The 21,486-nt window shown below is 37.2% G+C and overlaps 1 protein-coding gene across 1 annotated transcript in view; it reads left to right on the top strand.

Moving 5' to 3' along the window:
* Positions 1 to 21,486, top strand: part of mtor (mechanistic target of rapamycin kinase) — a 277,311-nt gene that overhangs the window by 240,547 nt on the left and 15,278 nt on the right. The window contains exons 49-55 of the mRNA XM_039678643.2: positions 889 to 1,011; positions 3,083 to 3,165; positions 3,274 to 3,346; positions 3,432 to 3,506; positions 6,619 to 6,754; positions 9,501 to 9,566; positions 10,298 to 10,378. Coding sequence (XP_039534577.1) covers positions 889 to 1,011; positions 3,083 to 3,165; positions 3,274 to 3,346; positions 3,432 to 3,506; positions 6,619 to 6,754; positions 9,501 to 9,566; positions 10,298 to 10,378 — 637 coding nt within the window. The remainder of the gene's footprint in view (positions 1 to 888; positions 1,012 to 3,082; positions 3,166 to 3,273; positions 3,347 to 3,431; positions 3,507 to 6,618; positions 6,755 to 9,500; positions 9,567 to 10,297; positions 10,379 to 21,486) is intronic.

Here is a 21,486-nt window from a genome sequence, read left to right on the forward strand (position 1 = left end):
AACTTGATATTGTTGGATAATGATGTGTTGATTTATTTATTTAGTTTTATTATTATTATTATTTTATTTATTTTTTTTCTCCCTCTTCTTTATTATGGATTTGCAAGGAGTTTGGGTGGCTAAGGAGCCTGACTGTTACAATTGTTTGGAAGTACAATTTGATATTGTTTGACAATAATGTGTTTTTTTTTTTTATGATCTTGTTGATCTACGGGGTGATCTTAACTAATTTTGTAATCTATTACAATTTGTAGTTGTCTGTGAGGTGGGGCTAATTATGTACTCCTAATGAGCTTAATTGTTTACAGATGGAGTTCTGTGGAGTGGTCATGTGCGCATTTCAAAAGAGATGTTTTTGAACATTTTGTATACTCCTGACGAAGGTCGTGTGACCGAAACGTTGTGTGTGAATAAACTTGATTGAAAAGTGCAAGTAATGATAGTGTGCGGGAATTCCTTATCTGCTTAAATGACTCGCTAGTCTGGTCTTATTATCCGATGCACCTATCACCTGCAGGTGTGTGATGGAGTTTGGTCACTAATCCTTAGATGGAAACATGGCTAGTGATGCATGAAATAAATAAGCAAGTCAAGTACACAATTTTATCCAAAACAAACTGTGTGGGCAGTTATTACAGGGACAATTCCCTGTGAAGAAATGTGGAGTTACATTCTTTAAATGAGGACACAAGTGCTAACTCTTAGCTAGAGCCATCATGCTTTCTGGTTACAAACCATGAGCTATGCCAATCAGTAAAATGGACCAAATAATTAGGCCTGCATTATGCGGAAAGTGTAGGTAGAAGTGAAAAACTGAAGAAGTAAAACTGATCTCCAAAATAACTCATTCAATGAAATTGTTAACTAAAACTGTGTCATTTATGTTAGATGGCCCCTGACTATGATCACTTGACTCTCATGGAGAAGGTGGAAGTGTTTGAGCATGCCGTGAACAATACAGCAGGAGACGACCTGGCAAAACTGCTCTGGCTTAAGAGTCCCAGTTCAGAGGTTCGCATTCATTATCTTCTCTCCTTCTCATCAAAAAACAGTTGAGTTGTATATTAGGCATGTGGTGGTCATATTATCTGTGATCAGTGTCCATTCCAGTCACTTCATATTAAACACTTTCTGCAGCCCCTCTACATTGCGACATGTGGCAAGATTTTAGTACAAATATATTTTCACTGCATGTTTTGTTCCAAGACTGTTTAGGGCACCTACACTAGAACATTACTGAGTGTCTGTTGGGAAGGAAGGTATAAGCACATTTAAAATTAGGGGTGTGTGATATTGACAAAAAATACTGTATCTCAATATTTTCTGAAGTTTTTTTATGATAATACCGATAATTAGTGTGTGTGTTATTGTGCTGGTTGTGGACCGCTTACTCCCAAAAGCTTTTCATATTCTTCATATTTTGTGTGGTGGTTTGTTACAGCAGTGAAAGAAATAACTTTTCCACTACGTTCAACCTAAAACCGATTTCATGGGGATTTTTATAATGGCAATTTTTTTATTAGATGTATGCATTATCTATTATGTCAAATTCTTGCATTTATATAATTTATATAGTCAATAAATTTAATTAGAATAATAAGGAATCAGTATCAACAAAATCCACTTTTCCTGCTTCTGTGTCACTTCTGCGGTGCATATAAGCCAGCATCTAGATGTATTTACACTGCAATTACAATTGCTTAAATAAACAGAGCAATTCCGAGAGAGTACTCAGTAACACTTTACTTGAAGGGGTGTGCATAAGACTAACATGACACCTTCATAATCATGATATTAAATATGTTATGAATATGAAGGAAGTTTTATGCATGTTTGTGACAACTGTCATTAAGTGTCATTTGCTCAGTAGTGACATTTTTAATGCAACTATCACCTTGACAGAAACCAATATACATCATTACCTGTCATAACCTGTCTTTTTCATGACAACTTGACATTACTAAGACAACAAAACCTGTCATAGACATGACAAAGCAGATTAATTATCAAACCACCTAGTTTTATTGGTTAACATTACATTAAACTCTCAGGTGGTTGGTTTTGACATTGGCTGTCATGAAACCATTATAACTTTTTAATGACGAATTCAATTAGTACCAGTGGTCACAAAAAAATATTCATGACAGTTATAATGGCCTCATGACAGCCAATGTCAAAGCCAACCACATGAGAGTTTAACTTAATTTTATGTCAAGTTGTCATGACAAAGACACTGACAGGTTATGATGTTATGGTTATGATGTCAAGGTGTCATAACAAAGACATCTGAAACAATGTCATATTTGCATTAAAACTGTCATAACTGAGCGAATTACACTTAATGACAGTTGTCACAAACATGCATAAAACTTCCTTCATATTCATAACATATGTAATGTAATGATTATGAAGGTGTCATGTTAGTCTTATGCACACCCCTTCAAGTGAAATGTTACCATAATATTTTGAACATTAAAATGTTACATTTAAAAAATAAATAAACAAATAAAATAATATTTTAAATATGAAACTAAAACCACCAGCCTATTTTAGTACCACTTTTAAAGATTTAATTGTACTACCATAAATAAAGAAAATTTGTATTATTAAAAAAAATGTGCTGTGTCCAGCTAGGATAATTTAAATATATATATAACGTATTACAATAGTGAAAATGAGTTTTATTTTATGTAACATTAGGATTTACTTACTATTTATAAAATATAGTTTTGTTTGATTTTGGTGTGAAATTTGACCTGGGCATTTCATCAAAATATTCAGCATTATACTGAGTGGTGAAAATTATGAAAATAAACACGAAAATCTGAAATGTTGCTGTTTTATTTCACAAATAAAGGGAATTGTTAAACTGTGTGCAAAAATTCTCGTTTATTTTCATATGTTTTGTTTTGATCTTACACCTTTTGGATGTGTGCACTTTTTTTCCTCCTTTCTAGTAGTGAAATTTATGCCATTGTAGATACCATTGTATCTACAAGATACTATAAATTATTTATGTATTATTTTATTGTTTTAATTTACAAAATGAAAAAATGGTTTACATAGCTTCCTCTTTGTACAGGTTTGGTTTGACAGGAGGACCAACTACACCCGCTCACTTGCTGTCATGTCCATGGTTGGTTATATCTTAGGGCTTGGGGACAGGTACAAACTGAGCAAAACTTTTTTTCAGCATTTTATCAGCATTTATCAAAGTAGTTTCATTATTTATTACATTATGAATAATCTCTTTTTTTTACCCTCCAACCACAGACACCCTTCCAATCTAATGCTGGACAGGCTCAGTGGAAAGATACTGCATATCGATTTTGGTGATTGTTTTGAGGTAGATTTTCTTAGAAACTACAACAAATAAGCAAAATACAATAGTTCTGTTCATTTATAACTGAAATGTTGTTTTATATTTTAAGGTTGCAATGACCAGAGAAAAATTTCCTGAGAAAATACCTTTCAGATTAACCCGGATGTTGACCAATGCCATGGAGGTAAGATGGCCATTTTTATGTGAGTGTATTTGGAATGTTAAAGCTCTAAAAGCTTTTTCACATTGTCTTTACTAGCTACTTTTCATGCCTGCGAATTTTTATCAAAATCACTATAAAATTCATTCAGCAGCACTGTAATTTTGTTTAAATCTTTAACCAGGAGAGTTTAAATTCTTTGTACATGTACCAGCATTTCCAGAACACTATGTCTGCGATTCTACGATTACTCATTTAAAGTCTTTGTTTGTTGCTGCAAATGAGGGAGCATAGAACTTTTAAAACCTCCATTACAACCTGAAGTACCCAAACTCCACACCAAACTATGCCTTAAAAAACATATGGGACAAATTTATGATCATATAAGAGTTGTAGAAGGAGATATGTTATAATTATTTTACATGAAATATAAGCAGGGCACACCTGAAGCTCTACTAAAAATTTCCTAAAGTAATTCTCCTTCACTCCACGACAGCAATCACAACAAATATAACCTTTGACTCTAATGTGACAATAATGGGAGAGAAGACTACGCTGGTTCTACTGTTTGGTTTTGCTTGCAGCCTGCGAGAACAACCAATAGAAAACTTGTTTTCTTGTCATTACTTTGTGGTACATTTCATTTAGACGGCAAAATACCAATACAAATACAGCCAAAATACAATTTAGTTTTCCGTGAGATTGGAAATTTAGCAGTTGTCGTTATACAGTGGTACATAAAACACCCTATTTTAACGGTCTATGGCATGGCGCAAGCGCACTTAGGACGTGTCCGAATCCACCTTTTCTAGTTTATCAACAGGAAAAACGGTTGGTGTTCCCGCCGCTTGGTCTAAAAGGATTGTCCCTATTCTCTTAATGAGTAATGGGTGTCCTTTGGGCGTAATGTGCAATAGACCACTCATAGTCTCATCTCCCATTCCCTTTAAAATTCAGTTACGCTTGCGCCATGGCAGATTGCTTTTTACATGCCGGAATTTGCAAGCGGAAAGACATCAGTATCAGATCGTGCGTGAGGTTAAAGCAGGCAAGCAGACCATCTACGGGACAAGACAGATTCTACCATTTCTTTATGTACACAATATTAATCTTTTACATTGCAAAACTTTTATTTATAATAATAATAATAATCCTTTTCATTTTAAATTAGCGCCTTTCTAATTTAAAATCACTGATTTGTACTTTATTGTAAAGCACAAATCAGTGAGAGTACCAGGTGTAAAAGCAGTGGGGAAGTCGTGTGAGGAGACAGGAGAAATCATGTTTGGAGATCATGATGGGAAGAGATTATGAACGCTATCGATTTTATTTTGAAAGATATGCAGGAATGACTCTCAGAGGTCTGCTGAGTTACTTATGCCTGTGATGAGACGACTCAACGCCTGTGAAGAGACGACTCAACGCCTGCGATATGTTATGGCGCCGTTTGATTCATAAACAATATTTATATTTAATATTTATATTTAAACAATAAGAATGTAAGCCAGAGGAGAACTGGCCCCCGACTGAGCCTGGGTTCTCCCAAGGTTTTCTCTCCATCCAATCTGATGGAGTTTGGTTCCTTGCCACTGTCGCCTTGCTTTTGGCTTGCTTTGAGCTTGCTCAGTTGGGGTTATTTAGTGTTTAGCAATATTGTTGATCTGTGTTGTGCTACTTTCATGTTATCACTGTGAAGCTGCTTTGATACAATCTGTATTGTGAAAAGCGCTATATAAATAAATGTGACTTGACTTGACTTGACTTATGACAGGTGCAGGAGGGATGATGTGTATTTTAGGTTGAGGGGATGCATTATTAATAATAGTAGAGTAGTGACCAGAGCGTGCAGTATTTACCGCAGATTTGTATAGCTATGGTCAGTGTAAAGCAGTAAGGTAAACAGTCAAACCAGTTTTCCTTTAAAGGCATTCAAGACGACTACCAGCTGTTTTTAGATTGTGCAGGGGTAAACCTGGGAGACGTGTGCGTAGAAGGCACTATCTGTATTCCCATTGCCCTGATATAACTTGAAAGTAGATTAGCATTATATTTGGTAAGGATATCGAGGGAGCTAGTGTGTTCAGTAATATTAGAGAGATGAGTTGTACATATTCAGAGAACAGTAATGGATTAACAGAATTGAGGTTACGGTAGGTAATAGTAACAGTTTAGTTAGGCGATCAGACAGTCCTATCTGAGAACCAAGCACTGAAACATTATGTAGACCAGCTGCGCAGACAAGATCCAGCGTATGACCTTTTGAGTGAGTAGCAAAATCGACATGTTTATTGAAACATTCAAACAATGACAAGAGTTTATGCTATTCTGCACAATCAGTATCAACATGTACGTTGAAATCGCTGAAATAGATTTAGAAATAGAAATAGAAATCGTTGAAATAGATTTAGGTGGATGATACAGGAGAATCAAGAGCATTGGAGATGTACCAGAAACTTTGAGAACTGAATATTCAAAGGTCAAAGGTTAGATTTTAGTATTTGGCTGGTTTGTGTGCTGCTGTGCGTCCCTGTGTGTGTAATAAGCAGAGTATACACGCGCGGTCTAGAGGCTGACATCTTTTTGGGAATCCCGCTGGATGGGAAACAAAATAACTATGTATCACGGGATTGGGACGGGAAAGGAAAAAATGTCAGCCGGAGTGGGCGGGACTGGGAATCATAATAAAACTATGATACCCAACTTTATGCACAAATATACAGTTTCTATAAATACATTTTGAACTAAATTCTATTTATCCCATCCTGTTTGCTTTGGTGTGGCTGGTAAAGTGAATGATGTGCTCCACACACCTATACCAGTTGGTGGCTGTAATATACATAGCTGCCAACTCTCATGCATATTGGCCGTGAGACACCCACATTTGATTTGCGCTCACACGCCACACCCACGATTTCTCAAGAAGTGGCAACCTGGTCGGTCAAATGTCTGGAAGATGACAATGCGTCGCACCTGACACTACATTGCACCATTTGTATGATAGGCCCCATGGCCTTAGAAACATCCACATACACTCTTAAACTCAGATTTCCACTTAAAATAACCCCTGCATTGTCCATTTTGCATGATTGACATTCCCTATATTTTTGGCTGAATAACAGATCATGTTTCCTCTTAGGTGACTGGACTGGATGGTAACTACCGTATTACATGTCACACGGTGATGGAGGTACTGCGTGAACACAGGGACAGTGTCATGGCTGTGTTGGAGGCCTTTGTATATGACCCATTACTCAACTGGAGGCTTATGGATAGTAAGCACACAACTTTTACTTATTCAAAATACTTAAACATACCAGAGCCACACACATACAGTACAGTGGTGTGAATAAGTTTTGACACCCATGCTAAAGTTGCCTAAAAAGAGGAATAAAAAATCATCTTTTGGATGTTGATCTTAATGCCTTAATTAGAAAAATTAGGAAAACTCCAACCTTTAAGGACACAAATTTTCTTTGTAAATGAATAATGTATCATAAATAAATAAATGTTTTTCCTTAAAATACAGGGTGCATAAGTCAGGGCACCCCTATGTTAAATTCCCATAGAGTCAGGAAGATTTTTATTTTTAAAAGCCAGTTATTTCATGGATCCAGGATAATATGCATCCTGATAAAGTTCCCTTGGCCTTTGGAATTAAAATATCCCCACATCATCACACACCTTCCACCACACCTGGAGATTGGCATGGGGTACTTTCCATAAGATCATCTTTCAATGCAAATCAAATCAGCTATTAGGCTAACTGAAGTAAAACCATGCCAATCTCAAGGCATGGTGGAAGGTGTGTGATGATGTCGGTCTATTTTAATTCCAAAGGCCAAGGGAACTTTATCAGACTTTATCAGGATATTATCCTGGATCCATGAAATAACTGGCTTTTAAAAATAAAAATCTTCCTGACTCTATGGGAATTTAACATAGGGGTGCCCTGACTTATGCACCCTGTATTTTAAGGAAAAACATTTATTTATTTATGATACATTATTCATTCACAAAGAAAATTTGTGTCCTTAAAGGTTGGAGTTTTCCTCATTTTTCTAATTAAGGCATTAAGATCAACATCCAAAAGATGTTTTTTTTTATTCCTCTTTTTAGGCAACTTTAGCATGGGTGTCAAAACTTATTCACACCAGTGTATATGGTTATGACGACATTTGGCAATGATCCTTATTGTAATTGTAATCGTTACCGTGTAGTGTGATAAAATAATAGGAAATCTGAACGCAATTGGTCACAGGCGACAAATTGAAACACATGATAACATCAGGTGAAATGCATCCAATGCATCTTAGCTGAGCACTTGTGATGGGATCACAAACAACGCATCTTAATACCAGGTGGAAACAGGCATCTCTCCTGCATTCTCATCAAGGAGTCATTATCAAGAGACTCACAGAGCTTCCGGGAGAGATGGGATTTTTGAGAATGACCATTTCTATAAATTTTACACGAAATTATGCGATCTGAGGGATCAGAGCAACAGAGGGAGTTCACGGACAGAAAACAGGAGTTATGAGTTATATGACTTAACCGGAGTGTAATATGACATTTGCGGATGCAAGAAGTCTGGTATCAACAAAGGCAGAGAGAAGCAACCAGAAAACTTGAAACCTTATAAAAATGCAATTATCATAATGGGGTGAATTCAGGCAATGGCAAAAAGTGTCCCAATCAACCTGAATTCACCCTATTTGCTTTGTCTAAGTTCTTCAAGCACTCTATGATATTTTCCATGATCCTATGTGTATGTGGTATGACAATGGTTTGCATAAGTAGCCTCATTTCTCATTTCATTTCATTTCTCATTTCTGCCTCATACGGTGATCAGAATCCACATCTGATTGAAATCTGAAGTTTTTTTCTCACACTTGCTGGTGTTTTGAGCTGAAAATTATTTTAAATGTCGAGGTTATCTGGATATGAAAGCATGGGAAATGAGCAGTGGTGTTGACCCTCTCCTGAGTCTGACTATGATAAACTCAAGCCTCAATTGGCCCACTTTGGACCAAGGTATTCGGCAGGCCAAAAAAACCCTGGTTGTTTGCCCCAAGCAAGCTCGATCAAGCTCTAGAAGCAACATTGAAAATGCGACGGGCCCTGTCATTCACTAGCACGTTCCCTTTTAGGTTCCTAACACGGCTATGGGTTGTACAGTGGGTAGCACTTTTGCCTCAAAGCAGGAAGGTGCCCAGTTCGAGTCCTAGCTGAGCCAGGAGGCGTGTGGAGTTTGCATGTTCTCCTCGTTTCTGTGGGGATTTCCTCCATGTCCTCCAGTTTCCACCTCAATATAAAAACATCGAGCAGCCTAGGTGAATTGGAGACTAAATTATCTGTAGTTATGAATGTATGTTTCTGTGTGTAACTGGCTATGTATCCAGGGACTCCTTTGTGTCCAGGCTGAGCTACACCTCCTGGCTCCGCTAAGACTTGAAACTGGCACCTTTCTGGTGTTAGGCAAAAGTGTTACCCGCTGAGCCACCATTTTGCCCAAAATATTGTAACTTTTGTTGTTTTTTGTTTTTTTGCAAACAACCTATTTCATTATATCTCAGTAGATACCATGTTTATCAGTAATTAAGTGTTTGAAGAATAGATGGATAAATAAACTATTTAATGTGTCATTGTTACAAGTTAGAACAAGTTAGGGTGAGAAGTTTCGGTTAGGGTTAGAATTCAACACTAAGAAGTGCTGAATAATGCATATGTCTATATGGTTAGGGTTTGTTTGGGTAAGTATATGCAACATGAATAAAAAGCACTGTAAAATAGTGTTACTGTACTGTATCATCTTCCAGCAGGAATAGTTTAACTACTAAAACAAACCAGTCAAAACCTGGTCCATTGGTAACTAGCAACAACAACTAAAAAAGATCCTTTTTCTTACACCATTCTTTTCTCTTCTTTCTTTTAACCTAAAATATGCATGTTAGGTTGACAGATCAATCCTCGGATGTATGTGAATGTCAAGTAACTAAATGTTTCTGTTCTCTCCTACAGCAAACACTAAAGGAAACAAGCGCTCCAGGACCAGAACTGACTCCTATACGGCAGGACAGTCTGTTGGTGAGTCTTGACTTTAACCCATTCTAATAACCAATACCATAATAGGTTAAACTCCCCTATGAAATACCTTGACAAGCACAGTTTTCGGTAAAACTTTATTTTGACGGTCCCTTTTGAACATTCTGTTGACTGTAAGTAACTTTGCAACTACATGTAAATTTTTTCTAACCCTACCAGTCAGCTAACAATCTAATGAGATTTAGTAGACATGTAGGTGCAATGATACTTATAGTCAACACAATGTGTTAAAGGGACCATCAAAATAAGGTGAAAACCAGTTTCCTTTTCATGTGACTTATTTCCTTCTGAAATAGGAAGTTGGGGCATATGGAAATGTAGCAAGTAGCCTTTAATTTATATCACAGCAGTGATCCATTATTTGTTACTTTGCTACCAGTTTCTATTTGTTTTTTTATTTTTTTATTTTAGAAGCACAGTACTATATAGAAGACCTCAAGCTAAAGTCTTGTTCACACAGAAATTACAGAATATACACTGAGAAGTTGTTCCGGCAACTGTTCTGTCATTGCATGATTTTGTTCACACTGCCAGAGCTTTCCCGTATACAATGCTTGCATTCACAAACAACTCACAAACAGTAAAGACTTAAGTGACGTTATGATATGACATCTAATGTACTCATCCAGAATTTTAATCAAAACCAATGCATGTTCATGGGAATAGAACCACAAATTTAATTTTGTGGTATGTTTTTGCTTTGTTTCATGCAGAAGCCATGGAGGGTATTGACCTGGGAGAAGCCACCCACAAAAAGCCAGGAACTACAGTGCCTGAGTCAATTCACTCCTTCAGTAAGTCCTTGAAGACTTAACTTCACTCCTTAAAGGCCATGGTGCAGATTAAACACTACTGTCGATTAATGGGTACATAAAGCAGTTAAGATATGTATATAAAGTTAGAAATTTCTCCAAAATGGTGTTAAAGTCCAGTTTTTGTAGTTTTTGTTTAGTGACGGTAATTTTTCACGCAACTCGGCGATGGTGTCACATGAGGTACAGTAGATGCAGGCTGCAGGCAGGCAGCGGCGCGCTTCAGAATTGGTTCACAGTAAACGCCCCAGACATTCGACTAGGTTAGGGTGACCAACAGTCCTGTTTTCCCATTCTGTTTTCACGTCCTGTCCTGGCTGTTTTTTTTTTTTTTTTAATTATGAAAATGTTCTGGTTTTCAAATAACTTTAAATCAAATAAGCTCTAAAGCAAAACATAGATGGGCAAAAAAGGAGGATGAGGAAGAAAAACAGTATAAAGAGGAAGAAAACTAAAGATACATTTTGTTAGTTCGTTTTTGTACGTTTGTGAGAGCTATTTTTGTTAAATTTGGAGGTGTTTCTTTTAGTTATTTCTTAACCCTCAGGTGCTCTTAGTTTCGGAGTCACACTTGTTATCTTCCCGGTCAAAAGTGACCGGACACCTAAAAATGAAACTTTCTCCATCCCAGTAAAACCAATGCAATTTATTTTTGTTCTATAATATTTATTCTTTTTAATTTAGTATTTTGAGACAATTTAAATGAATTTATTAATATTTATGCAATATTTATGGTTTATTTTTGCCATAGAAAAATATATATTATTTTCTATATATATATTATTTTCTTCAAAAAAATATTAATGCAGTATTTTAGTTTAATATAGAGTCTAGGCCTTCAGAAGAAAAATATTTTTTGAAGAAAATTAGCACCATCTGGTTACAGTATAGAGAAAAAGCGTAGAATCATGGTGTAACCACTTGATGGCATGTACAGCTCTCTATTGAGAGGCATGTGAATTCCCCAGCTGTTTATGAACACATTTTTGTTGTTGTTGTTGTTGTTGGTGGATTTGTATATATAGTTGAAACAATCTCAAAAACTATTTCTTATAAAAAAAAATGACAAAAAACAAATATTCACAATTTTTTTTCTTTTTTTTTTTTACAATTTCCCATTCATTTCCTATGGGGTCATTTTTGACCAAAGACCACAAGTGTGACTATTTTTTTTAAGACCACTTAGCATGCTCAGATCATGACCTAAATTTTTTTGTGTGTTCACATACATAATGCCATAAAAGTCACTAAGTTTCGTAACATCGCGATGAAGCTGTGATTTTTAAAAATTCAAAACATACTTTTTGTAATCAAAATTTATTGGTGTGTATGTGTATAAAAGTGTGTTTGTATGTGTGTGTGTGTGTGTGTTGGTGGGTGTGTCTGTTTTGCACTCTAGATGTTGTAGAGTGTCACCCCTTTCCTGCGGTGTACTTTTTTTTTTTTAGAATTGTGGCCGATTTGTAGATTGTACATACAAAAATTTAGAGAATTTTTTTTGTATCAATTTCCCATTCATTTCCTATGGGTTGTCATTTTTGACAGAAGAGCAAAAGTGTGACTCATTTTTTTACGACCACTTAAATTGCTCGAATCATGACCTCAATTTTTTTGTGTGTTCACATACCCAATGCCATAAAAGTCACCAAGTTTCGTAATTTTCTGAAGAAGCTGTGATTTTTAAATATTCAAAACAGATTTCTTTAATCACAATTTATTGGTGTTTTTGTGTATAAAAGTGTGTGTGTATGTGTGAGCGTAGGGGTGGGTATGTCTGTTTTGCACTCTTGATGTTTTACAGTGTCACCCCTTCAATGCTGAGCACTTTTTTTCTGCATCGTGGCCGATTTGTAGATTGTACACACAAAAATTCTCAAAGTTTTTGTGTTTTTGTCAATTTCCCATTCATTTCCTATGGTCGGTCATTTTTGACCGAAGAGCACAAGTGTGACTATTTTTTTTACGACCACTTAGCATGCTCGGATCATGACCTCAATTTTTTTGTGTGTTCACATACCCAATGGAATAAAAGTCACCAAGTTTCGTAACATTCCGATGAAGCTGTGATTTTTAACATTTCAAAACATACATTTTTTCGGTCAGAAATGACCGAAGAGCACCTGAGGGTTAATTATATATTTATTTTTCTAATACAGAAGAGACATTTCATTCATTCAAACCTGTAATAATTATATATTTATTTTTCTAATACAGAAGAGACATTTCATTCATTCAAATCTGTAATAAAACAGGCTCTGAGAAGGCGTTTCTGAATTTGTGTCTTGTAATATAACCATTTTCTATCCATACAGAGGAGGCATAGCTACTTTAAATTTACTGATACAAATGTAACGTGCCTAACTCAGCATCCTGGATATGAGGCATAATGCCTGAATCCATTTGTGCTACACATACTCATACTTCATGCAGGATAATGGTCCCCTTCAAGCCAGCACGCAAGAGTATGTTCATGGTTTATATTTACTTCACCTGTTTATTTTTTACACGGAGTCCTTTGAACAACAGCTATATAACAGAAGATGTGTTGCATACACAATAAACATGCATCAGAGACGTTTCCAACCTACTTAGAGTTTAAAACTTAAGAATAATAATAATAATAAACTTTCCTACTTATCCCTAGGCAATACCAGTACACTGTGTACAGGCAGGCTATACGCTGGGCTTATGGAGTTTTAGGCAGGAGAATAAGAAGCCTCTCGTGTGGTTTCAACCATCAGACAACAATTCCAGTCGTGACCAGACCCATCAGGGCTTTCAATCGCCTCGTTTGGATGAAAATTAATTTTAAAAAAAAATTGCTTATTCTGTTTCGATCCCCCAATTGCCCTCAAAATGTTATAAAGTACACAGAACACATAAATTTTTATAAGAAAAAAACTGTTTATTGGCATTGCTTGTAATGGTTACTAAACATTTACTGAACAAGTACAAAGATTACTGAACAAAGACACAAGTAAACAAATCTATATAAAAAAAAGCCCACTGATGAAGTGCATCAGGACAAACTGGCGCTAGCTGCAGGTGAATTGATGTAGCTATCCCGAAGAGCCTTCATTAATGATGTTGCATAACCTGCAGAATTAGTAATAATACTGTATAAAGATCATTGCCACTAATGGAAAAACATGAAATTGTCCTGCATATGAATTATAGCAAACATAAACAGTACAGAATGTTATAAGATTGCAAGGGAGATTACTGTACAGTGGACCCTGATATGCGGTACTAAATGTTTTAAAATGTACATAAAAGAAATTCAGACCATATTTGATGATTTGAATGGTACTATTAAATGTTTACAATACTAGTGGTCATACATGTAGTAAAGTTACATAAACTCTATGAGGAAGTGAATTACTGAGAGGTAACTTAGCTAAACTCTGAAGTGAAAAGTGGATAAACTGTTTCTGACATAATTTCAGCAGTGGGTAAACTGCGGTTAGCTCCACTACAGCCCTGACGACACAGTCAAATGTGAAAGAGAACTGTAGCAGTCTATAACAAAACGCTAACACACGATTGCGAAAAGCCGCTTGATGATCATCACCACTGATCCAAACACTAGCCACGAAGCTTTCATGGCGAAATGGACATTTACTGAGTGGGGGTTCAATCTTCAACTGGCTGGCAGGAGCTGCCACTGGCAGGTCACGTGACCTGTCAGTGGCTGACTGGCAGCTGCCAGTGGCTGGCTGTGGCTGGCTATATGTTTTGTGTTCCTCCCTTTATAGCTCATTTATTATGCATCTGTTGAAATGATTATGTTATTTAGTAGGATTCATGTTTTGGGGAATGTTATCCCAATTTAACCAGTCAAATGGCTATGATCAGACTGGCAGGCTTTGCTCGACGATCTTCCAGTCAGCCGCGGCTGATACTGTGAGTATAACGTGTTGCCTGACACTCTCGCTACAAGGAAATAAATTGTTTTTTTATTATGAATATAATGTAATGCTTTTATTCTTGTATATGATTGGTGTTTTGGGTACTGTTATCCCGATTAAACCAGTCGAATGGCCGTGATCAGACTGGCAGCTTGCAGACGCTTGCTGGACACTCATGGAGTCAGCCCCGGCTGATACTGCGAGTCTAACGTGTCGCCTGACACTCTCGTTACAAGGAAATAAATAGTTTTTTTATTATGAATATAATGTCATGCATTTATTCCTGTGTATGATTGGTGTTTTGGGTACTGTTATCCCGATTAAACCAGTCAAATGGCCGTGATCAGACTGGCAGCTTGCAGACGCTTGTTGGACGTTCATCCAGTCAGCCGCGGCTGATCAGCGAATATAACGCGTTGCCTGACACTCTCGCTACAAGGAAATAAATTGTTTTCTTATTATGAATATAATGTAATGCTTTTATTCTTGTATATGATTGGTGTTTTGGGTACTGTTATCCCGATTAAACCAGTCGAATGGCCGTGATCAGACTGGCAGCTTGCTGGACACTCATGGAGTCAGCCCCGGCTGATACTGCGAGTCTAACGTGTCGCCTGACACTCTCGTTACAAGGAAATAAATAGTTTTTTTATTATGAATATAATGTCATGCATTTATTCTTGTGTATGATTGGTGTTTTGGGTACTGTTATCCCGATTAAACCAGTCAAATGGCCGTGATCAGACTGGCAGCTTGCAGACGCTTGTTGGACGTTCATCCAGTCAGCCGCGGCTGATCAGCGAATATAACGCGTTGCCTGACACTCTCGCTAAAAGGAAATAAATTGTTTTCTTATTATGAAAATAATGTCATGCCTTTATTAGTGTGTATGATTGGTGTTTTGTGGACTGTTATCCCGATTAAACCAGTCAAATGGCCATGATCATACTGGCAGCTTACAGACGCTCATCCAGTCAGCCACGGCTGAGACTGTAAGTCTAACGCGTCGCCTGACACTCTCGCTAAAAGGAAATAACTTGTTTTCTTATTATGAATATAATGTCATGCCTTTATTCTTGTGTATGATTGGTGTTTTGGGTACTGTTATCCCGATTAAACCAGTCAAATGGCCGTGATCAGACTGGCAGCTTGCAGACGCTTGTTTGACGCTGATCAGCGAATATAACGCGTTGCCTGGCACTCTCGATAAAAAGAAATAAATTGTTTTCTTATTATGAATATAATGCCATGCCTTTATTCTTGTGTATGATTGGTGTTTTGGGTACTGTTATCCCGATTAAACCAGTCAAATGGCCATGATCAGACTGGCAGCTTGCAGACGCTTGTTGGACGCTCATCCAGTCAGCCGCGGCTGATCAGCGAATATAACGCGTTGCCTGGCACTCTCGCTAAAAGGAAATAAATTGTTTTCTTATTATAAATATTATCTCATGCATCTATTCTTTAGAATACTTTATGTTTTGGGGACTCTTATCCCAAATGAACCAGTCAAATGTGCCATGATCAGACTGGAAGCTTACAGACGCCTTGCTCGGCTCATGGAGTCAGCCACGGCTGATCAGCGATTATAATGCGTTGCCTGACACTCTCGTGCAATGAAATTAATAGTTTTTTTATTAAGAACATAATTTCATACATCTATTCATTAGTATGATATGATGTTTTGGGGACCTTTATGATCAGACTGGCAACTATACGCTTTGCTGGACGTTCATGCAGATCAGCCGGCCAACAAAGCGTCAGCTGCCAGTTGGATCACGGCACATTTGACTGGTTTACAGTCGGGATAACAGTCCCCAAAACATCAATCATACACACGAATAAATGCATGACATTATATTCATAATAAGAAAACAAAACAATTTATTTCCTTTTAGCGAGAATGTCAGGCGACACGTTAGACTCGCAGTCTCAGCCGCGGCTGACTGGATGAGCGTCTGTAAGCTGCCAGTCTGATCACGGCCATTTGACTGGTTTAATCGGGATAACAGTCCACAAAACACCAGCCATACACAAGAATAAAGGCATGGCATTATATTCATAATAAGAAAACAATTTATTTCCTTGTAGCGAGAGTGCCAGGCGTTAGACTCGCAATATCAGCCACAGTTGACTGGATGAGCGTCTGTAAGCTGCCAGTCTGATCACGGCCAATTGACTGGTTATATTGAAATAACAGTCCACGAAACAGCAATCATAAATAAAGAACATTATTCATATCAACAGATTCATAATAAATGAGCTAGAAAGGGAGGAACACAAAACACAAAAACTGTCAAAAATCAATGGTTTCTGAAACTTGCCAAAGGCAGACTGACAGACAGACTATAGCCAGCCACTGACAGGTCACGTGACATGCCAGCTAGCCACTGGCAGGCTCCTGCCAGCCAGTTGAAGATTCCCCTACTGCATTTACTTCAGGGCAATTTTGTTTTAGCTCAAATTCGTGAATCACGAAAAATGCTCTTCTATTGTCAGAGTGATCGACGTGCTTGTAGTGGAGGCTGTGTCAAAGGGAACACGGTATAGCTACACACAGAGCTAGCTAACACGCAGCTTGTAAACATTAACGTTAGCATGATGCTTACCGTGGCAATTTGTCTGCCGCAAGCGAGAAATTGCCACAGTAAAGAACATGACAGGGCAAGCAGAGAGGTTTGCGTTCACAGACGGCACGGCGGTAGGAAGTAATTTAACGTTAGCACTCCTCTCACTCTTTAATCCAAGTGAGACCATCTTGGCATCCCCTGAGTGGCAATCCTCCTCTTTGAAATGCGCGCTGCATATTTTCAAGTAGGCGGCGACAGAGCTAAGTTAACTTAGCTGAAAAATCTGTTTTGACTAACGTTATTTATGATCTACTCTTTATCTATCTCTAAGCTATCTGTTATGCTATGCTATCTCTCACTATATATGCTATGCTTATCTATCTATCTATCTATCTATCTATCTATATTTATTATTTACTTATAAATCTGTCACTCTTTCACTAGCTAGCTACTCCTCGTATCACTCTCCCTCCCTCAATGGTAAGGCGGGCCGCGGCTTTCGTCTGTCATCCGAGTACAAAGATAGTCAGCGAGTACCTCATGCGACATCATGGAATGCATTGTGGGAGAAATAAGAATCCTCGCTAAGCAGTAGCTAAAAGCTAACATTTCACCCACTTTCTGTATTATATTTCAATTTTTGAGTACCCTACAACATCAGATACAATGGATAACTGTTTAAATGTTTATTACCAACTAGAAAATTGCCAAAAAAAGAAAAAAAAAACTGCACCATGGCCTTTAAAGTTATGCTGCTTTCTATTCCTCCTTGCTAGTTCCAATTTACAAACTTAGAAGCCATGATTATGATTTAAAGTGATTTTGGTTTGAATGGTGTAGAGTTTCTCCGGTCAATATGGGGAATTTGTATACAATAATTAATAATTGTTAATTAATAATTATTCATATAGGTTTAGACCAGAGCAACTGTACATTTTATTAAATCTCCCGAAAAGGGATATGTTCCCTGCATCTGCATTCATGTGTACCTCGACAATTAACCACAAAGGATTATAATCAATTGCTTAGGTAGACCACTATTTACAGACAGGTTAAAATTAGCTCAATTGTATATCAATTCTCAAGCGATTATTATCAATTCTCATACAGAATAATTTCAGAGACAGGAAAGGTCATTTCTGGCCATGAATATAACCTTCCTTTTTTACAAAGATAGCCTGCTAGTTAAAGTACTTTTATACTTTTAAAGCTTGTAGCTTGGGATCGCAACATTAAAGTAATTTGTGAATGAGCAAGAGAGATGAATACATTTATGAACATAATGAATTTAATAAAGGCAGACTAAATATACAATTACTAACGTTACATGGGATATATATATATATATAAACATTTAACGGACCAAACACGGAAAGGAGATTGAATGTGAAAATAACAGGGTGAGTGAGAGAGAGCGAGAGAGAGAAGAAGAGAAGTTTGGCAAAATTACCTGGACAGTTTAAACCTTTAAGACAACACGGAAAAACACAATCTTAATGCTCTGAAAGCTTGATAAAGAAATATACTTGCAAGTGTATATGGTTCTCTTTGTGTTGCTGAATAAGGCTGCGCTTGTTGAGTAGCCTCGTGTGCTGTGTGTGTCCCGTTGGAGTGTCACGTGGTTTGAGGATGATCAGACATGAAAATCACCTTTTGGCGAAATTCGCCGTTTTGAAACTAAAATAGGTGACCTAGGTGAATCGTGTAGATTCAATAAGAAAATGTTTGGGGGGGTGGGGGGGTATACTATATACTATATATGATGCCATACTATAGTATAATGTGAGATAGAAATTAATATTTAAGTCATGTGGCTTTATTTGTCTTGTGGAAACGCGAAAAAGAAGAAATATATTTCTGTACATTATTATTCATAATTTATTATTTAACGCAACTTTAAAATGTGTTAAATGAAATAAAATCCATGGCTCTGGACGTTGTTTATTTTTGTATTGGCATCTGATTGTTTGCAAGGTTGATACATTTAAACTATAGGATTGCCTGCTTTAGTTTATTTTAATGTAAACCAATGCGTAGTGTTGCTGTCCTGTGAGGGGGGAAAAGTAGGCTACTTCACATTTACGTGAATAGCCTATGAAGTAGGCTGTGAAGTTCATTCCCCCACTGGTTTTTTTGAAAATTAAAGTAGGCTAACAAAATGTTGGTTTATTGTCACAATACTGAATTGTTGTTAACTACAGCTGCGTCCCCCCATATTAAAGTGCGCGTCTGAAGCGCTCGGACCAGTCCACGGAGAATTGTTCTTGTCGCAACTGTGATCGACAGCTGCCGATGACGAGAGGAGTAACGTTACCTTGCACTGTAGCCTACTTTTTATATTCAACTGGTTTTAAATATTTAAATATGGTTGACAAGCTGATATACCTATTCACCATGGTCAATTTCTGTACGCAATAAAAAGCACTAGCCTATGAAATCACATCAAGGTAGCCTGTGAATTAGGCTACATTGTGCAAACCACAGTAATACTAGCCTACGGTATCCACCAGATGAAGAAGGGTTGGCTCTCAGTCTTCACAGTAAATAAAATATTTATTAAAATATCTACCTATAGCTATAAATGAACGAAACTCAGCATAAAAGGTAGGCCTACTCACCTCACATATGTCTACTTTTAAACAGAACAATTCAAAACGAAAGAAATAAGACTCTCTGCTTATGTAATTTGTAATTTATTATACAATTCTGGCTATAATACAAACCCAATTCCATAAAAGTTGGGACACTGTACAAATTGTGAATAAAAACAGAATGCAATGATGTGGAAGTTTCAAATTTCAATATTATATTTAGAATACAACATAGATGACATATCAAATGTTGAAAGTGAGACATTTTGAATTGCCATGCCAAATATTGGCTCCTTTTGGATTTCATGAGAGCTACAAATTCCAAAAAAGTTGGGACAGGTAGCAATAAGAGGCCAGAAAAGTTAAATGTACATATAAGGAATAGCTGGAGGACCAATTTGCAACTTATTAGGTCATTTGGCAACATGATTGGGTATAAAAAGAGCCTCTCAGAGTGGCAGTGTCTCTCAGAAGTCAAGATGGGCAGAGGATCACCAATTCCCCCAATGCTGAGGCAAAAAATAGTGGAGCAATATCAGAAAGGAGTTTCTCAGAGAAAAATTGCAAAGAGTTTGAAGTTATCATCATCTACAGTGCATAATATCATTCAAAGATTCAGAGAATCTGGAACAATCTCTGTGCATAAGGGTCAAGGCCGGAAAACCATACTGAATGCCCGTGATCTTCGGGCCCTTAGACGGCACTGCATCACACACAGGAATGCTACTGTAATGGAAATCGCAACATGGGCTCAAGAATACTTCCAGAAAACATTGTCAGTGAACACAATCCACCGTGCCATTCACCGTTGCCGGCTAAAACTCTATTGGTCAAAAAAGAAGCCATATCTAAACGGGAACCAGAAGTGCAGGCATTTTCTCTGGGCCAAGGCTCATTTAAAGTGGACTCTAGCAAAGTGGAAAACTGTTCTGTGGTCAGACGAATCAAAATTTGAAGTTCTTTTTGGAAAACTGGGATACCATGTCATCCGGACTAAAAAGGACAAGGACAACCCAAGTTGTTATCAGCGCTCAGTTCAGAAGCCTGCATCTCTGATGGTATGGGGTTGCATGAGTGCGTGTGGCATGGGCAGCTTACACATCTGGAAAGGCACCATCAATGCTGAAAGGTATATCCAAGTTCTAGAACAGCATATGCTCCTATCCAGACATCGTCTCTTTCAGGGAAGACCTTGTATTTACCAACAAGACAATGCCAAACCACATACTGCATCAATTACAACATCATGGCTGCGTAGAAGAAGGATCCGGGTACTGAAATGGCCAGCCTGCAGTCCAGATCTTTCACCCATAGAAAACATTTGGCGCATCATAAAGAGGAAGATGCAACAAAGAAGACCTAAGACAGTTGAGCAGCTAGAAGCCTTTATTAGACAAGAATGGGACAACATTCCTATTCCTAAACTTGAGCAACTTGTCTCCTCAGTCCCCAGACGTTTGCAGAAGAAGAGGGGATGCCACACAGTGGTAAAAATGGCCTTGTCACAACTTTTTTGAGATCTGTTGATGCCATGAAATTTAAAATCAACTTATTTTCCCCTTAAAATTATGCATTTTCTCAGTTTAAACATTTGATATGTCATCTATGTTGTATTCTAAATATAATATTGAAATTTGAAACTTCCACATCATTGCATTCTGTTTTTATTCACAATTTGTACAGTTTCCCATTTTTTTGGAATTGGGTTTGTATATATATTGCCCCAATATACAATTCTGGCTATAATAGTACATATATATATATACAGTCGTGCTCAGAATTAATGGCACCCCTGGTAAATATGATGAAAACTGGCTGTAAAAAATAATTCTGCATTGTTTATCCTTTTGATCTTCCATTCAAATAATTGGCAAAATTCTAACCTTTCATTAAAGCAAAAGAATTGAAAGTGGGGGTAAATCACACTATGAAATAAATGTTTTTCTCCAAAACACTCTGGCCATAATTGTTGGCACCCCTAGAATTTTTTATGAGAAAAATATCTCTGAAGTACATTCCCA

Source organism: Pimephales promelas, chromosome 14, assembly GCF_988280905.1.
Source record: "Pimephales promelas chromosome 14, fPimPro1.hap1.1, whole genome shotgun sequence".
NCBI lineage: Eukaryota > Metazoa > Chordata > Actinopteri > Cypriniformes > Leuciscidae > Pimephales > Pimephales promelas.